Consider the following 14,827-nt stretch of genomic DNA (forward strand, 5'->3'; position numbering starts at 1 on the left):
TATGTACCTACTAAAAAATATAATTTGGTATACTGATGATTGAGTTTAGAATATAAATATGTATCTACTTTAAATCTTTTTTTTGTAAAAAAATTTAATCTACAAAATATTTTATACTAATTCTTTTATAAATTGTTATAACAATGAGTAGAGTACATTTTTGAGTGAATATGTCTCAAGAAGTGACTTACTCATGACTTCAATTACTTGTGTACTCTTCTCATGGCGAACTTAAAAATTTATTGCGACAGGGAGAAAACTTTCAACAAAGGATGCATGCAGATATACGTGCCCCGCATAATGCACTTCAAAATACATTTACAAAGTAAACGAGTTACTTTTCCTTTTATATCGGAAACATTGAAAAGTTTCTTAAATAAATCTAAATTCTACGTTTTCTCAATCAAATTCATTTTCCAATATTACATTCCACAATTTACATTCCAAAGTGTGCGTCCATAATACACTGTATTCCAATTTTATTAATAACCTTTTATAGCTCCAAAATCTACATACGCTTGTATTTGACAAATGTATTTTATTGGAACTCGTCTCAAGACTTTCAAAAACGAACTCGATACAAATAAATGGTCCGGTTAACTTTGTTTCATTTTGCACTAACTTTGCAACGTCGAAGCTATTTGTTTAAAAACATTCTTGCTCTTAAATTTTTGTATATCTTATTACGTACGATTATAAATACGTCGATTATATGTAGGTACCTATATCGGATTTCAGATATTGAAAACAATAAAAAAATACAATACAATGTATTACGTACAAATTTTAAATAATTAATATTAAATGTCAAATATTTATTTCACGTACAAAATACATTTCAATTTTGTCGATTTATTTTTTTTTCTTTACCTAATTTACTTAATATCAAAAAAGCACCTTATTTTTCAATCGATAATTCTCACATCACAATATCTGTCTTTTAATTTTTTTTTATTTGTAAATAATTTTGTAAGTAACCTGTCTGTTGTTAAAAGACTTAACTTTAACAATTTTCAAGGGTTTTTATGTTAGTTATATCAATAATAGATAAAACGTTTTCATTTATTAAACGAATATTAAATCAGCTAATAACTTTCATAAAACAATAGAGAAATGAAAAAAAGATGAATAAAGTTTTACCGAAAGCAGATAGTGGGTATGATGCCCGAGTTATGCAACAACAAAATTATACAATTATAATATGCTTTTTAGCATTGCAAATCAGTTTCTCATAAAGTAACATAAATTTAAAGTATTTTATATGTAAATAATTATAAAAATAATTCTGAAACGGTGTGCGAACATTATCGCCTAATTATTAATTAATTAACACTTGATTTTTCGGTTTGTTGTCGTGATTCAATATAATCATTGAATTCCACTCGTTTCGGTATATACACGAGGTCTATTTATTATTGATTAAGTATGTATTAATATTATAAATTGATTTTTAGGTAAAAAATTAGGTGACTATTTAGTTTTTAAGTGTTATTCCTTCTCGTGTAAATTTACAATTGACAATTGTGTACAATATCAGTTGGGTCCATAAAGAGGAGTCCATAAAGAAACGGTCCCCAATAGAGCGCAGTAATGCACATTCTACATTTGTTGGCCAACAACTGATGATATCAATGTTGCTGGAACTAATAAATGACGACGTTCCTACGGCGAGAACATTTCAATGTTCAGCTTACGTTTTCAACAACTTGATGTTGATTCAACTTAGAGAAATAAAAAAAAAAGAAATAATAAAATAAAATAAAAAAAGAAATGTTTACTATGCATTTGGGGCTTTTGGTAAATAACGAACTCTTGGTTATGGATATATGGGTGTATCAATTTCATAATGCAATAATACACTTCGAACACAAGTTTAATTACTCCTGTGTTATAATTTTAGCAATTATGATTATCGGTGTGTTTTTATAAAACGAACTGTAAATTTAATATACTAAAATATGCATATATAGTATGTATGTTTGTATGGTAGGCATCTTTTGCCATCTTGAAATTTCCAGTAGAAATAAACAGCTAAGCAGTATGTAATTGAACATCTACAATTTTGTTTTTTACATGACATTACATGAATCAGTTTTCGTTTTTAGAGAAACTCAAATATTCTTACTAAAAGAGAGATACCTCCCCCAACCCCTCCTCGGCGAAGTTGGTATCCTTTTTCATAAGAAAGAATTATTTTATTAAAATCCTTTTCTTATAAGCGTCATATAGGTACACTCAGTGATTGCAAAGTTAAAGTGTTTAAATTAATCGATACATATTTTATTTGTTTTATGACATAGAATCTTTGTTGACTTCTTAGCTACATAAATAACGTAATTAAAATAACTTTTGCCTACAAACATTTATTCTTCAACGTAAATTTTAGCAAAGTTTCATCACTAAAACTGGTAAGCTCGCCGCAGCTTCCTTCTCGTTATCTGCTATTGCCCCTCCAGCTTTCGAAGTAGAACAACCTGGCAATATTATGACATAAGTGTAAGGAGTTTTATTTTTTCGCCTGTATTGTAAGCACCAGGTGTATTTGAACCACCACCGCCACCCGTTAGCGGATTGCGCCCAGGTTGAATGCCCGGTGGTGCCTCAAAACAGTCAGCTTTGCAAGGAGCATCCCAAACACACGGCGGTGGTGGCTTCCAATGTACACAACCTGGTCGATTACAAACTTCTTTGGGGGCTTTTGTTTGTGGTTTTCGAGGACGACCACCGGGTCCTATTACGACATCATCCGAAACCACTTCTTTATCGTTAAATCTATCAAGGATACTTGCTAATGTTTTTTCATCAAAAACGAAAAGGGGAGGTACGCTATCAGGTTGATTTGTTGCGTTACAGCAGCATTTATCTTTATTGCTACTAGGATTTTCTTTTGTTTGAGAAATATTTGATATTGGTGGACACTTACAGCATTTATTTCCCTTTTCAGTTTGAGCTTCAGGCAGTATTCCTTTTAACTCACACACTATGAACCTCTTCCCTCCACCAGATGGTCCACTGTTATCTGCCGATGCCCCCGAGCCACCACCTTGAGCTCGATAATGTGCTGCTAGCGGAGCAGGATCTGCAAGTCCCCGTGCCCGCGCTAGTTGGCTTGGAGCACATAAGGGATCAGGCAGAACCAGACACGCTGGTTCTCCTCCGCATCCAGTTCGCCTACAATCGTGTTGCAAGCCATTACGTTTGATGCAGTGGCAACTGTAATACATTATTCCACCACGAAGCTCACGACTTTTCGTTCTTTTGAGTTGATTCTCTTTCTCATTCTTTTTTTCCGCGCCGCCCTCCTCCGCTTGAGGATCTGCATTGTTAGATCTGCCTTTCTGTAAATAAATTATCGATTTTACTATTACGTTTAATGTGTGCCCCCACAGTCCGCCGTGATAATGAAATAAAATTACCGATCCCCTCAGCAGTCAGTGAGCTGCACTTTGCGTTAACTAGGAACTACCATTGCGATATTAAGTCGAAGTCACTGAATCGCGTCACGTATGTCTTCCCAGGAGGCGGGCGGCGCACGCACGGCGGACAGGGCGGCGGGCAAGGCTTCGGACAGCAAGGGCCATCCCTGCATAAATAGCGAATCGACCCTTGTTGGAAGAACTGGCAATCTTGAAGACCATTGCGTTTGAATGCTGACCTCGGGAGGCACTGAAGCTGTACACAATGTATTTAATTAAAGATCATAATGAATAGTCATTAAGAAATTAAAATAAACTATAGCAGTAAGATGTAAGTATTGCTACTTTGTGTAAACGATACATACTGGAGGCCCGCAGTCTTCATATTTGTAGCAAACCATTGGTCCACATGGTGAACACCTGTAAATATAAGGTATTAAGTATTTCACCTTTTCTGAAAATAATTTCACATTTTCTTACATTTTGAAGTCGGCTTGTTATTTCTTAAGATTAGAGGAGAGTCTTGGCTTTCGTATTTTACAGATTTTTATTGATTTTAATATTTTAAACTTTTATATTCACTTGTAAATTTAGATAAGAAAAAATATTTATAAAATTTTTAACAATACATGTGCATTTGTCGAAAGACAATAATCTTCTGTCAGTTTCGTCGTTTCTTTTTCGAATTTTCAATTGCGTTCTAATTTTGAAATGTATGTGCCAATACAGAACGATCAAAAAACGTAAAGGTATACGTCCATTCCCACGGTAATATGATATTTTTTTCTTTGAATCAATTGCTATATTTTCGCATTCTACAAATGCTATATAGTGGTTCTGCGTGTGGATTTGCACGATGTTTGTGACAAGCTACATTCGCTGGTCCACAAAGAGGTGCAGGTAGAATTTGGCAAAGAGGAGATGTTTGACAACCACTCCTACGGCAGTCATACTGCAAGCCATTACGACGTAAGCAGTAGCAGTCTGTGTACAGGATTCCACCTCTTAGTTCACGACTCTTACAACACTTCAGGGGTGCACATGGTTTATTACAACCCATAATATTATATCTACTAGAATTTTGAATTGCAGATTTTTTAAAACGTTAAATTTATTACGCACACGCGGAATTTTGAAAAATTATGCAGAATATGATTAGAATTAAATACAACTCGATAATTTAAAACTGCTAATCTAGATAGCCATGATACTTATTTTCATTTTTATTTATTACAGACAAAGGTTTAATAATAACTTTTATGTGTGTGGCAATTTCAAATCATTATTGATAATGATTTATATATAATCATTATATTGATAACAGTGTTCGTCATTATTATAACGAACTTTACTTTGTAACTATTGCTTTTTCTTTTTGTAAACATTGACGGAAAGTACGACTTCTTTACATCTCCAATTTTTCTCGTCGGAATTAATAAATTTAAGTACTATATCAATCTTTAATTAATGCAATATAATCTCTATCTGTCTTTCTGTTAGCACTCTATCTATTACTTATGCCTATATCGTTGAACTAATTTAAAATTGCCTTCGAATATAGCTTAAGACCCGAGGAAGGACATAGGATATTTTTTATTCTGAAAATCCCATAGGAACGGGAGTGTGCTGGTACTCTCGATTGTCAACCTTTTCTATGACTACGCAGTATGTACTCATTATTCTGTGGTATGACTACGTAGACGAAGCCGCAGGAGAAAATTAGTGTTATATACTACTAACCAGCAATCTCCTATTAGCAATATAGCTATGCATTTTTTTATTGTAATTTTTCCACTTGTAGCAATAATATCAATTACCGTTTCAACAGCACCTACTCAATAATTTAAAAGATGCATAATGTAATACAACCTTTACTTATAATTTCATATGAACATATAGAACCTTTTTTGTGAATTTTATTCTTAATTTTTCTCTTTTAAAGAATCTTCTTCCATATTTGAAAATAATTTTACTATAAATAGTCCTAGATGATGCTTCAGTCGTCAGTTCAGAAAAATTTCCGGCGTTGCATAAACCTAAAAAGTATTAAAAAAATATCAATAACTTTATAAGTACAAAAACACTCTTCCGCTTTAAACCTCATCTAATCTTCCAGAACCCAAAATGTAAGTATTATACTGCTATATTTTCCTGAGCAAACTGTGGATCACGTTTATACGAGTAACCAATAACTGAACATATTTTCATCAGGTGCGGACCTTGCGGTGGTTGTTGCGGCGGATGCTGCGGCCCATGCTGCCCTTGTATAACCATCTACACGTGCTGTACGAAGATTTGTTAACAAACGGGCATAAGGGTGAAGCGTCGTAACCATGGTGTCATGGATTGGGGTGCTTCGACCCCTTGTGTTCAGTCTAATCGGTGCCGTTTTGTTTAAATAAAACTCTGAAAATACAATAAAGTGTCTTTTTTTCCGTAAATAGCAACTAATTTCGTAATTTTTCGAACTACACGAACACAATAACTAAACTATTATACTGTATAATATAATCATAAGCTTCGCTTGTCTAAGATTCCTAGTCTTGTTACACTGATATTGAGTACAGTAATCATAGTGAAATTTGCAATTGTCGAACAGGACAGACGTGCATAGCAAATTATGGTGATTTGTTTTGGTTGCCGACAACTCTCTAGTTCTCCAAGGAACGGACCATGTTGATCGATTGTAGATTTCAAGTTTATATTGATTTCTCAGCATTGGCTTCGTAATAATTGGCTACGAAAAGACACTTCATTCACTGTTTCCTGTTTAAAGCCTAATGTCGGGGTGTTAATAACACTTCAATAGGTTACTCTTCTAAGCAGTCTTTTCGTAGCTAGTTACAAATAGTTACGGACACAGAAAATGTTTATTCGGTACTGGTATGTTGAGCGTATGCGCCAGTGTTAAATTATTTATCTGTACATTATTGTAGAAAAATGGTATTTGTACATATAAAAATATGCCCATATCCTTTTCGTCAATCCCAGTCCTTCCCCTTTATTCCTCTCGTCAATCTTTCCTTTATCCCTTTTAAGGCAATCCATTCGTATAGGCGCCTCTCCCAAGTGTTCATTGATGGTGGTAGCACTTATCTTCAGGCGACCCACCAGCTCCATTGCCGACTGTCACATAAAAAAAATCCAAATAAAAGCCTGGGTGTTTAAGGACAACCAATGAAACCCATTTCCAGTTTTTTTTTTTTTATTTTTCTCTGATTATTATTACTCTGATTTTTAATGCCGTATTACGTATATAAAATGTACGAAAGCAATGTAGATAACTTTTATACACAACGATTGAACATATCCTTAAGTAATATTTTATTTAGTCTCATTGCAATCGGTTCAGTCTATCAAAAGATATTTTAATTTAAAGTATTCCAGAAATAGACTTATGTGCACTTTCTCTTTCACGTACAAACAACCCCACTACCCTTTTTGTACGCTCCAGATCGTTTCACAGTTAATATTGTGTTTATAAAATACCAGCATAAATAAATAATAAATGATTTGTATCGGTATTCTCTAATAGCGCTTCTCACAAAAAAAAGTTATAAGTTCCGACATCCATGCGAACGAAGTCGCGGGCACAGCTAGATGCTAATAAAAAAAACCTATAGACCAATACTGACCTTACGAATAATGAATGCAGAAATAAAAGAATTAATCAGTTTCGCCTTAAATGAAAAACCATTCTTTTTTTTCAAATTTTATTTAAAAACTGTATCTAATACAAATTATAATGGACCTATACAGACCTAACATAGACCTATCGCTTAAGGTCATTTTAATTTAATGAAACTATCGATAGGGATCCCAAATTTGTGTAGGTGTTGTCCGAGTGTGGGGTATAAGTGACAAACAGGTTTAAAAATGGGTTTGACTCGAAATGAACATTTGCATAGATAGGGCCTTTGAAAAAGCATATCCCGTTTGAAGGGGTAAGGCATGAGGAAAGGATTGCTTCTTTTTCGGCGACTAGTTTTAAAACGTGCCGTGAAAGACTAGCTAAAACATCTGCTCCAAAATATAGTTCGTAGAACTTACCTTAAATCTAGAAAGCTTTTTAACCATAGTGTGAGCGCCTCGGGCGGTTTTCCGGTTCAGCGATTTAAACCGTTTGCAGAAAAAAATCGTAATGCAGCCTGAGCCTTAGAATGATCTTTTTACCAGTGTCGAAGACTTTGTTCTATACTCTATATGTAAGTTCTGACATGGTCCTGACACATTTTCTTCACGGTCAATCATGTAGGTATAGCTAATTTTTAATCTAAATTACATAAACACATGGTGTAACAATACAAATCCGAGGATAGCACCATGTTGCAACGTAAAATATTATCATCTATATTATTTTTATTTAAACATACATTTCCGAGAGCTCCATATTGTTCTGGAGGCAATGTAGGTGAAGGTGCCGGCGCTAGTGGAGGTGGTAGCAATGATACGAGCAGTTCAAAATCTGGCAGCTTTTATGATGTATGCTTTATCTATCATATTACAATAACATACCGAAAATGATAAGAATCACTAAAGCAGCTTAAAGCAGTAAACCAATAATTTGTAATTCGATACCTATCAATCCTGTCCATTTTTTATGAGATGAAGTTTTTAATTAATTATGATAACACTCTAATGATATATATCTCACTTAAGTAAATTCGAGTCCAACATTAAAATTTAAAATTTTCTTTATCCCACGTAAGGAGCGTAAATATGGACACAATCTACCTACCGACACTGTGAAACCTCATTTTGAAGCGCTGCCTGGCATCCCGTGTGGTATATTCAGATGTACGGGTGGAGAAGTGAGTTCAATCACGTTTGTGTTCCAATTATGTCTTCAATTTAAGCCTTCTTTCGGCTGGTGATTTGCCGGATTTTGATTTATTATAAACGCTCATAATATCAAACTATCAGTCGATCATTCTTGTAACTCGTGAGTCTCTCTTCTAGTATTTCTTCCATAATTACTTGCTTTCAGATTCTTGGGCGAGGCGCAGACAAGTGCTGCTTATACAAAAATCCAGAATATTTCTCTTATCACCACATGACATTTTTTGATCTTCATCTATATTTAAGACCATGTCGACAACCAAGTCCTGTTTCTGGTAGAAAAAAATGAAAATTTTTGATTCATATTCTTTTAAATATTAAAAAAATTGTTATTATTATTACGTTTGTAGCAATTTATTGGTTTTGATATAAAATTATTATTTCATTGGAATAGTTTACTTTTAATCGCATAATAATTAGGATGAAATATTTAGCCCAATTTTGATAAATAATGTATCAGATTATAAATAAATGCAACTTCTTTAGAAAGTTCTTTAAATTCACCTAATCTTTTCAAGAGAAGTAAAATATCCTTGGCCAGACATACTCTTCATAATTGATAGTTTGAAGCATCATTTCACATTACACAAAAGTAGCAATAATCATATAACAATATTTTTTGTTAAACTTTATTTGCTGTGAATGGTACCAGAAATCATTGCAAATTAAAGCGTGCTGTGGTCGCACGTCTATACACGAACGCGGTCCATAGGGAAGTGGGGCAAGACAACGTATTAAGCGCCGAGATCGTCTAATTTGAAATGTAGTGCATAGAGATATTAGTTAGTACATTGGAAACAATGTTCATTTAAGACAATGTATTAAAATAGAAATGTTTTTAAGTTTAGTTGACGCGTTTTCAGAATTGTGTAGGATTAAAATAATCCATCAATAATTTAAAAATGGTTTTATAAACTAACCGATGCCTCGTTGAGGGCAGCATGTATGAGTAACCTGGCCATTATTTAACATTGCGGGGTGGAATTATTGTCACCAATCGATTCTATAATAATCATAAAACCGTCGACCAAAATTAATCGAATTTACTCATGTAAATAGTTTATTATATTTATGTGACCAAAAAAACGTAACTGCCGCGGAATCACTATTGAGGAGTAACGGTCAATTGTTAACGAAATTTTCTTAATTAGTATGAACAACAAAATCAAACCAGCTGCTTAGGCTGATCTATGCCATTTACTATTTAACTGACAAGCAAAATCATAGTGTCATTTCAATAGAAGTAGCAGAGAATATGATGTGTGCTGGGAATACCAGTGGTGGCGTCGTCTTCTGTAAAGGTGACATCGGAAATTCTTTGGTTCAAAACAACGCGACGCTCTGATTAGTATCGTATCGTATCTTGGTGTACCCGTATCTGTGGATTAGCTATACCAGTGTCATTAAAATTCCTTCTTAGATTCAAGCTAGTGCGTAATTGAAGTTTCATGTTGTCGTAAGTAATTTATCCAAAATCCTGTCATATAATAATTTCGGTTCTAATTTTCTACTTTTACTTACCGTGTTTAAGATTGCAAATGGTAATGTTTTATAAGCTACATTATGCAGTACTTTACATTCAGAATGAAATTAATGGAATAACAATAAAAATCCTATATATTTATTTCCGTATAAAAATCTAAATTAATAAATTTATAACATTGTGAATAAAAGATACCGTAAAAGGATTTAGATTAGTTTAATTTGATTTTAAGCCATTTAGATCAGAAGTCTTATCAATTTAGTTCATGTGATTGGCTATTCCGTAGGTATATTCAATAGTGTGAAATCTTGTGATAGCATAACTTGTATTGATAAATAATAATATCTATGTTTAAATAGGTGGAACACTATGTCTGAACGTGTTCTATGAATTAAGACGCAGAAGTCAAAATCAATATTTCCGTAGAAGATATTTTTTTCAAACTAATAAAATAAAAAGTATCCGAAAGGTTTATTTCTATATTTGCCTTTAATTGTTGTTACAAACAAAAAACATCTTTTTCTTCTTTGTTAATGGCTCCACAAAAGTGATCTTTGACAACATGGTGTACGATAGCTTTACACTGTGGTACCTTTGCGTTTGAGTCAACAGTATTGGACAAGTGCATAATAAATACTCATATTATATTTGAGTACACGCTGAATAGGTATTCGTTTGCTTAGAAAGATTTTTCAACTACGCTCCAGATTTGTGATAAAATAAATGTAGTTTACAGTTAACACAAAATAATGTTCATATTTGGTTATTGATTATATAATATTATATTGTGGAACCTAAATAATACATAATATATTGAATCTGTAAACATACGTTTTTCAAAGTTGCAAAAATAATGAAACGGTTTATTTTCCATCATTTATTACTTCACCAAATGGGCATACAAGGTCCGCAATAACCACAACAGACAGGGACACCGGGATGGCTGCATCGCTTTACCGAGCACAAGGCGGGCTCAGTGCAGCAATAGCACGGACAGGGCTTACAGCGGTTCGGCCTGCAGCACGGTATCGCTACGCTGTCGCAAGATGGAGCTGGCGGCGGAATAGGAGTGGCTGGCTGGAGAAATAGTAGTTTATTAAAATTTACTGTATTGGACATTTTTTACGAGACTTGCTGTTATTGGCTTCAATATCGAAAAACGTGTTTATTTTTATTTTACTTGGTAGGATTTTTAACATTAGCCATCGTGAATAGTAATTAAAAAAGTAGCATTTTGAATTAACAAAATGTAGCTGTGCTGTAGCCACAACTTTCACCCCCTTTTTATCCTCTTGGGGGGAGAATTTATCATAATCTTATTTTAAGCGGAACCCTATATTATAGTGGCTATCTACCTGCCAAATTTCAGCACGATCGGTCCAGTATATTCATGACTTATATTTAGAGAAGAACTACTAACAGAATTTCTTTTTACTACCTTATCACACGGTGGACATGGAGGTAAACAAGGCAAAATTGGGGGAGCCGGGCAAGGGGCTGGACACGGCCGCACTGGCGCTGGGCAAGGGGAGCACCCGCCGCCGGGGCACACTGAGCATTTTCCCAGGTCGTTACATGACGCTGCGCAAGGCTTTGTAGAGTATGGATAGCAAGCGCCGCAAGGCATTCCAGTGCATACGCATGGGTCGTAACTATAAAACGGTGCACTCATTTTTAGTATTTTATAAATTTATATAAAAAAATGTTTTTGTACTTATAATTTATATAAAAGCAATGATTGATTAGTGTCAAGACATGCTTTTATTTTTTTTTATTCTTCTTTTTAAAACTGGTGCTAAATAATTTCGAAAAAAGAAAATAATCTTGTCATTCTAAAAATTTATTTGCAAAAAACAAGTTAAAAAAAATTTGTTATATAAAAATTTAGTAAAATTTAAATATATACTTAAATTTAGTTAAAATTAAGCAAGTGCTGTGTTATAAATGATAACGAGGTAAAATCGTCCAAATTATAATGTGCTCAATGTGTTTCTGCCCGACATGTCCACCTATATTACCCTGCGGGACGGGTCCTTGTACATTTTCTTGTCCACCACCAGCGCCTTGCTGCCAAGCTTGCTGCCCTCCTCCTGTACCCTGCACCCCATGTCCACCCTGTATTTGTAAACCAAACTTTAGACCACCACCGGCTCCTGTTTTGCCTGATTATGTACCACCTATCGTTCCTATATTTCCTTGTTGCAAGCCCCGCAGAGCGCCACCTTGCGACCCACCTCCATATCCTCCACCAAAGCCTGTGTGTTGTCCACCGGTTTTGCCATGTTGCCCTCCCCCAGAACCCTGTGATCCCCCACCAGTAAGTATAACAAACTTCTGTATTTCTAAGTATAAATTAGTCAACACACTTGTTGAAAAATCTTTCACGTTTGTTGGTGCACATGTAAATTGTATTTAATTTTTATAGTAATAATTATATAGTTATAATTATAAGTTAATTTATCAAAAGAAAGGAACAGTGATTGATTATTAATTATTTTTATTCCCTTTAACGGTAACCCAGATGAAAATACTTATTTTAAATTTTATGCAAGTTTATATCTCATTTGCATTTCAGGTCTGTCCATGCGTTGAACCCATAAATTGCTATCAGCCAGTATTGCCTTGCTGTAACCCTCAATGTCCACCACCAATTCTTCCCAAACAACGTCCTATATGTCCAAGAGCACCACCACCACCGTACCCTTGCTTACCTGTGTGCCGAAGCTGCTGCCCAGATTGTGAACTAGACCCAGTTACACGACGCAGACCATTGATTGTTCACGACAGTGTTTTCGCCACTAGACCCTCAGCTTTTCCCAAGGATTGCTTCAATAGGCGCAATCAAAATGTCCGCTATACAGTTTGCAATTATTTTAAACAGGTACGTTGCATTAAAAATATTCGTTGTTTTATACAATAATGTTTTGTTAATAATAATTTACTTTCAGAGTCCTACACCCAATCCATGTTACCATGTTCCTGTTCCATTGAGGTAGCACAATGTCAGTGCAAGGAGTAATTCTTAGTGGATATTACGTTTATATGAAGATGATACATGTATTTTTTATTCAATTTAATGTGTTTGTAAACAATCTAATATTTCGTATTAAATCATTTGTTCTTATGACATTTATTTTTAACCGACTGCTACGTTCTTATACACATTATTCTTATACACTACATTATAGCAACGTAGCGAATCGTTAAACGTCATCTAGTCAATATGTTAAGAACTAGATCAAGAACGTTTAATGCTTCCTTAGTTTCTTTTTTATGTTTATTGCCGTATCAGTGTGGCGTTAGTGTGCAATTTACTACTCGAATGCTGAACATATTGATAATATATATACAAGCACTACAAACAAGCACTAATGAACAAGAACCTAGGGAATCTTTTTTCGAAGATATAACAAAGGGACTTTTTTAGCATATAATGCGAGTAACTGTCTAGATAAGCTTAAAATCTATGTTGGATTGAACCCATGTCCAGATAACCTCTCGAATGTCAAATATTTGCAATAGGTCATTGAAATAAAATAGAAGAAATAGTGTAGGTGATAATGCAATGTATTGTGGAACAACAGATGAGTTAATTTTATTTACATTTTATTACATTTACATTTACATTCACAATAGCAGAAAATATAGGCAATGAAATCACTAAGTACCTAATGAAATTACCACCAACAAACAACCTTCAAGAATTGTAATTTTATGCTTTACAACATAACTCATTCCATTCATTGTAATGAATTTTAGTTTAATTAGAAATGATAACATTTATTGGATTAGATAATATATAACGGGTATAAAATATAACGAAAGCTGATATTTTCGTTATATTTTATGCCCACGCAAACATTATGGTAAATTATTAAAATGTACTGTATCTATTACTTAACAGTAGCTATATATTTTGTCAACTATCATATAAAATATAAAATCTTTAAAATCCAATTAAACCGATCTTAATCTTCATTTGAATTAAATACAATTCATATCATAAAGAGTGCTTATTATATTACGCGTTGTTCTGAATCCAGCTAGTATATCGGTTGATTCTTGTGTATATTCCAGGGTAACCGCGTGTACCGCAAATGGGTGTGCGGAACGACGCGATACCGATCAGCACGTTTTGGTGAACCAATGGATTACCAACGTCTCCTTCACAGAAATCAGCACCACCATCTATGTGGCCTGCGCACTGCATGTTCTGAGTTACTTCCATAGAAATGATGTTATAGTTTCGACTGCAGGTCTCATGATTTATTGTCAAGAGGTCAGCCTTTAACAGCTGGTTTGATTTAGGTCCTTGGTACTGAAAAGTATCAATTATGATAAAAAAAGCACAACATGAAAATTCATCGGGGCATAACATTTAATAATGAGAATAGACTAGCTATTCGCATAACCATTGCGATGATTAAAATCGGAAATAGAATAACGTCAGCCAATTGATCTTGATGCAGTCTCAGCGTTAGAATCTTGACCATATTAATTATAAGTTTGGGATTCGAAACCATGGAATGGCATGGCGAGCTATAAAAAAATCAGCACACGTATAGCTGATAAACATCAAGGATAACGTCGCAAGGAAACCGGCTTGCCCAAGAATCAAGATTTCCTGTAACCCGTGTTTCGCCAACACTTTGAAATATTGCCTGGTGCCTCATAAGAAGACCTGTCCCTGCACTGATAACATTTTTGAACTGACGGTGATAGATGAACATGATCATAATTTAGGTAAGTACTTACTCTAATAGCACCCCATCCCATAATTGTGACCAATGTGTTATCATTGAGATTGTAGTTGCTGCCAGCGATTGGAACACGGTTGACATTTTGACCGTAGCTTATAAAGTTTTGAGTTCTCATAATAGCGACATCATTGTCATTGCTGAAGATGTCATAATCCGGATGAATTATAAAACTATCGACATTGAGAACCTGTCCGCCACTATTTGCGAGCGATGATCCCACTCTGATAATCAAGTTTTCTGGAGAATCATTGCTGAAATTTTCATTTCAAAAAAATTATTTATAAACAATTCTCACTATCATAAGTAGCATTTTCTAAAGTACCAGTATT

The 14,827-nt window shown here is 34.2% G+C and overlaps 4 protein-coding genes across 4 annotated transcripts in view; 2 read left to right on the plus strand and 2 right to left on the minus strand.

Annotated features, from left to right (window-relative positions):
• The first annotated feature begins 7,576 nt into the window (after positions 1 to 7,576).
• Positions 7,577 to 8,544, plus strand: LOC119829360. The gene is made up of 3 exons (XM_038351829.1): positions 7,577 to 7,621; positions 8,126 to 8,227; positions 8,404 to 8,544. The coding sequence occupies exons 1-3, from the start codon at positions 7,577 to 7,579 to the stop codon at positions 8,542 to 8,544; spliced, it is 288 nt and encodes a 95-aa protein (XP_038207757.1).
• Positions 8,545 to 9,476: 932 nt separating this feature from the next.
• Positions 9,477 to 11,410, minus strand: LOC119829361 (small proline-rich protein 2D-like). The gene is made up of 3 exons (XM_038351830.1): positions 11,177 to 11,410; positions 10,696 to 10,815; positions 9,477 to 9,548 (listed from the first exon to the last, which is right to left on the minus strand). The coding sequence occupies exons 1-3, from the start codon at positions 11,408 to 11,410 to the stop codon at positions 9,477 to 9,479; spliced, it is 426 nt and encodes a 141-aa protein (XP_038207758.1).
• A 303-nt stretch (positions 11,411 to 11,713) lies between these two features.
• Positions 11,714 to 12,866, plus strand: LOC119829736 (sperm mitochondrial-associated cysteine-rich protein-like). Its single transcript, XM_038352387.1, has 2 exons — positions 11,714 to 12,055; positions 12,314 to 12,866. Exons 1-2 carry the CDS (start codon positions 11,714 to 11,716, stop codon positions 12,656 to 12,658), a joined length of 687 nt encoding a protein of 228 aa, XP_038208315.1. The 3' UTR covers positions 12,659 to 12,866.
• Positions 12,867 to 13,759: 893 nt separating this feature from the next.
• Positions 13,760 to 14,827, minus strand: part of LOC119829362 (trypsin, alkaline C-like) — a 6,315-nt gene continuing 5,247 nt past the window's right edge. The window contains exons 4-5 of the mRNA XM_038351831.1: positions 14,494 to 14,749; positions 13,760 to 14,056 (exon numbers count right to left, since the gene is read on the minus strand). Coding sequence (XP_038207759.1) covers positions 13,760 to 14,056; positions 14,494 to 14,749 — 553 coding nt within the window. The remainder of the gene's footprint in view (positions 14,057 to 14,493; positions 14,750 to 14,827) is intronic.

This window comes from Zerene cesonia, chromosome 10 (assembly GCF_012273895.1).
Source record: "Zerene cesonia ecotype Mississippi chromosome 10, Zerene_cesonia_1.1, whole genome shotgun sequence".
Lineage (NCBI taxonomy): Eukaryota > Metazoa > Arthropoda > Insecta > Lepidoptera > Pieridae > Zerene > Zerene cesonia.